The 4,842-nt window shown below is 38.2% G+C and overlaps 1 protein-coding gene across 1 annotated transcript; it reads left to right on the forward strand.

Moving 5' to 3' along the window:
• The first annotated feature begins 294 nt into the window (after window positions 1-294).
• Window positions 295-3,488, forward strand: npm3 (nucleophosmin/nucleoplasmin, 3). The gene is made up of 5 exons (XM_018766176.2): window positions 295-478; window positions 778-863; window positions 1,176-1,295; window positions 3,023-3,116; window positions 3,348-3,488. Exons 1-5 carry the CDS (start codon window positions 406-408, stop codon window positions 3,452-3,454), a joined length of 480 nt encoding a protein of 159 aa, XP_018621692.1. The 5' UTR covers window positions 295-405; the 3' UTR covers window positions 3,455-3,488.
• The last annotated feature ends 1,354 nt before the right edge of the window (window positions 3,489-4,842 follow it).

A 4,842-nucleotide genomic window follows, 5' to 3' on the forward strand; every position in this document is an offset into this window, starting at 1 on the left:
TGTGAGTGACAGACTCAGAGTGTGTGTGTTCCACTAACCTAACGTATTGGAAAAGCGAGCCAAACTTGTATCTAGCAGTGTAAGTCCTACTAGGTGAATAAAAGTGTGGGTTGATAACACTACAGAGTATTACTAGAGTTCATTGGAAATCACTTTGGAGAAAAGTCTTTGCTAAATTAAGAAATGTTTATAAATATATTTTTAAAGGTAAAAGATAATCACATTCTGACATTCCTAATGTGAGAGGGAGACGATACACAACCCGTATTAACCTCCGCCTTTCGCCCTGGTATTGTCGCATATTAATGACGTCACCGGAGCGCCGTACCTCACGCCGTTTTTCTTGCTTTTCTGAAGCTACTCACTTAGGCTGGTGTTTTACGTATTAAGTTAAAAAGAGAAATCATGTCTTTTATAGAAGAAGAGTCATCTGAGGGCCATGGGGCAGGCCGTTCGTGGCTGGAAAGTAACGTTTTCAGTAAGTTTCCTCAAATTGCGGCGAGGAAATGGGTTTGGTGCTCGACACGTGGGAGACCGAGTCGTCCCGTGACCTGTCACACACAGACTGCATCGTTACAAGATTTTTAAAATTCGGTTTACTCAGCTGTATAATGAGCTGTGCCTCTGCAGTTAGCCATTGGAGACATTGATGCACGTTTTCTGTAACGTTTCACTGTGTAGTACTGTTATTTCTGAGCAGTCAATATTCTGTCTGGTTTCTTTAAGTTCCGTACTGGGTGGTAAAAAAATGACTACGGCTGGATGATCACCCCGCAGGTTGTGAACTGTCGTCAAAGATTCCTTTCTACACGTTTCAAGGAGATGACGATGATGATTTAGAGCACTTGCTGGAGCTCCGAACGGTAGGTCCTTCTGACAGAAGAAGTTCTGTTGACATGATCTGTTAGCGATAAATCATGTTTCAGAAGTACATTCAGTTTATTCAAACTGTGTACATCCACCCGTCAGGCAAGACAAGATGTTTAATTTTCTTCTCTGTACAAAAAAAATTGTATTAACAGTTTGTTTGATGGGATAAGTAATTAGTTGTCAGCTGAGCAGTCACTGTATACCTGGGTGTGTGTCTATTATTACAGTATAATGGCCCAGTAGTGTGTGACATGCACCCAGGTATGGGTCCGTCATCTCTAAGCTGCTTCTCCATGTGCATGCAGGTCTGTCTGGGAAATGGAGCCCAGGAAGAGAACAACGTGGTGGAGGTCACAGCTCTAAATCACCAGGGAAAGAAAGTATCTGTGCCTCTGGCCAACCTTCATGTATCCTGCCTGCCCATGGTACAGAGAAAATGCATGTTGATAAGAACCACAACATCCATACACACTGGGTACTCAATTTACAAGCACAATTGGGGCTTGGAAGGTTGTTGGTAACTCCATTTGTCTGTAAATTGAAAGTCACTTTTACCACTAAGTTGCCACCAGTAAAAGCTGAATGTATATATCCCTCTACTTTAATTAGTAAGTTTTATTGTCACATGTATTTGACAATACATTGAAATTCTTGTGCTGCAGTACTCTTCCTACAGTGATACATGGGGGTGAGAAGTACTGGGGGCACAGTGGTCTGCTGTATCCTAGAAGTATACAGTGTGAGGCACTGAACACCCTGGACATAACATTGGTACAGGGCAGTGCAACACTTATTTGCTATTAACTTCACACAACATTAAAATTGACTGATCTCCCAAGCATATCCAATTGGCATCAGCTTTGAACCATTTTCAGATTTTTTTTTTGTCTACATGAATATCAGGAGCTCATTAAAAAGATGTTTTTCAGTTTATTTATAGTTAAGGTTATGCAAAAATTGTGAATATAGTAAATGATATCAAGTTCATGAACTTCAGGCTACATTAAAACTAAAATGACAAGTACATCACCTCTACAAACACTAGTGAATTACTTGTGGACCAGTTCCTGTTAAATGTGCAGCATTCGTCATCTTATTGATTACCTGTCAAAGGACAGGACTGGAGGATTGATGTGACACTCAGGAATACCACACACAAACAGAAAACACTAAGTGAATTAAGTGAGGCAGTCCCACATGCCTTTTGTGTTTTTATTATGAGTATATTTTACTTCTAACTTAACTGCAAGAAACATAAATGCAGGTTACTTTTTCTCTGCAAAGATTTTAGAAAAACTTTAGACTTATGAAGAAAATTTGAGTTTATTTTCTAAATTCTAAAACAAGTGAAAAATTCAGCAGTTTATCACTCCATTTTCCACAATTTCAGGAGCAAGTGTATAGTTGTTTAGAAAAAAAAACTGTACTATTCACTTAAAAAAGGTAACTAAAGATTAATTTAGGGACAGGTGGTAGCATAGCTTTTAGAGCTGCTGGCTTGGACCCTCAGATTACAGGTTTGAATTCCATCTCCAGCTGCAGTACCCTTGAGCAAGGTACTTACCCTAAATTGCTGCAGTAAAATTACTCAGTTGTACAAATGGGCAAGTAACTGTAGGCAGATTAACATTGTAATCACTTTGAAGAAAAGCATCAGCTAAATGAATAAATGTAAATTTTGTCATCTTTTCGCTATTACGGGTCTCTTGAAGACTGCTCTTAAAAGCAATTGTAAATTCTCTGGTAAAGCAGGTGATCTTTATTGTGGGAATTGTGCTGTACAGTCAGTAAACAGCTTGATAAACTTTATTAATTATAGCTGTGTCAAATATGTGGACACATTTTCTATTTCTTAGTGTACTGCTTCTGTCTATGTTTCTGTGACCTAATGTTCTTCATAAATAAAAAAAAAAAAAAAAAAAAAAAAACTGCATCAAAATCCCTTCCCTCACACCTAATTCCCCTGGCATAGACTCCAGACTGTCACAACCCTGCACTAGAAATCCTTTACCAAATTGATCTAAGACAAGGAGTATGCAAAGACCAGGATTGAGAACTACTTATTCATACCATGTATACGTGCATTACTTCAGTTCATTTTCTGTTTCATTGTATGTCTTTCCTTTCGTTCTCAATGCCCTGCTTTTTTCAGGTGAGTTTGGGGGAGTTTGAGCTGAAGGCTCCTGTGACTCTGCGTCTGAAGTCTGGATCGGGACCAGTTACCGTGAGCGGGCTTCACCTTGTTGGTGAGACTTACTTCCACTGGGGTAGACTGCAAATAATATCGCATTGTTGTTGGAAGACTCCCCTTTCACTGCAGAGTTAATCTTTGAATTAATTCTGTTTAACACCAGTTATACATTTCATGATACAGTATGGTAAAAGCCTCACCAATGTTAAGGTAAATAAAGTGGAAGGCTGTTTCAGAGCAAACAGGCAGGGGACAGAAAGTGAGTCATTCATCTTGTCTCCCACAGCTTATGAGAATTCAGAGGAGGAAGAATCTGGCACATCTGAGGATGAGGAAGGGTTCAAGAGTGACATTGCTACACTTAAGCCGGCTAAGAAGAAGCAGAAGCTTTAACTTCACTTCTTTTTTTTTTTTTTTTTTTTTTTTTTTTTTTTTAAGAAAAACAAAATCTAAACATTTTTTCCCCACAAAGACAAGCATTTTAACTTTTATGACTAATAGTGTTGAAAGTTTTGGTCTTGGCAGAGAAATTCTGTACTTGATTTTATATTACAATGACGTGAACTTATGTTAGTGTCTTAAGACCGTGACTTTGGAAGTGTTTTGTATGAAATGCATCCGTTGTTTTAGCTTGTTAAACGGGGTGTTTTTGATTTCTGTTACAAGTTCAGGAACCTCCTGTCCTGAAATCCCATGATTACAAGTCTGGTAATGGTTTTTGTTTCTTTCCTACTGAAGGGTATGGTTTCAGGATATTTCAGATGTTAACTTTCATACGGTGAACACTTTTACAGTTTGAAACTACTTCTACCATTATTGAAAGTAATTTTGTAACAATTCCAAGTCCAAGATTTCATGAGAAAGATCAACTTACAGATTTGACCAGAATGTTAATATGTGCCTCATTGACTAGTGGTAAACTGGTATCTTTTTGTTAAACATTCTGCGTTTATACAATATGTGTGAATACATTTTGTTTATATACACTAGTTTTGTCAGAGACCTGCATGATCAGAAGGTTGTGCTGCTTAAGAGGATGTTGGTATGATATTGTGTAGAGAAATGGTCTTAGCTCAGCCTGCAGGTTGCACAGGGCCAGTGAAGAATTTACCAGTTCCTTTTTTTTCCCCCTGGATTTTAAAATATTTTTACAGAATGTATAAATAAAGCCTTATTAATTTACTTCTTTGAATGGTTTTATTCGTTCTCTGTAATCAGAAGCAGAACATTGGTTTTACATTTGTTTATTTAGGTGATACTTCTGTCCAAAATAATGTACATTTCTGAAAACAATACAGAATGCATCACACCAACAGGAGGAAATATTTGGATGCAGACATGTTATTCTTGAACATGTCATGATTTCACATACAGGCAGAAGAGTGTGGCTGCCACATGTGCTCCCCTCTGTTGGCTCCAGTGACATCATGAGCCCTCTAGGCGCCCATAGCCATAGAAAAATAAGACAGCTTCCTTTATATTTACATTGTGGTTAGAGCTGCTGACTTTGGATGCAAAGGTCGCTGATTTGAATGTCACTCACTGCTGTAGAACCCTTGAGCAGCGTATTTACCCTAAATTGCTCCAGTGACATTAGCCAGCTGAATAAATGAGCAAATAATTGTAGGTATCTTTACATTGTAAGTGGTTTGGAGAAAAGCATTAGCTAAACAAAAAAAATCTAAATATATTTAGAGGAAGCAGAACCCAACCCCCCCACCCCTGGAGATGAGCAGTTTTACTGTTTAGTTAAAGGCAGTTTCAGTCATAAAGGCAACAGA

The sequence above is a fragment of the Scleropages formosus genome, chromosome 8 (assembly GCF_900964775.1).
Source record: "Scleropages formosus chromosome 8, fSclFor1.1, whole genome shotgun sequence".
In the NCBI taxonomy this organism is placed as follows: domain Eukaryota; kingdom Metazoa; phylum Chordata; class Actinopteri; order Osteoglossiformes; family Osteoglossidae; genus Scleropages; species Scleropages formosus.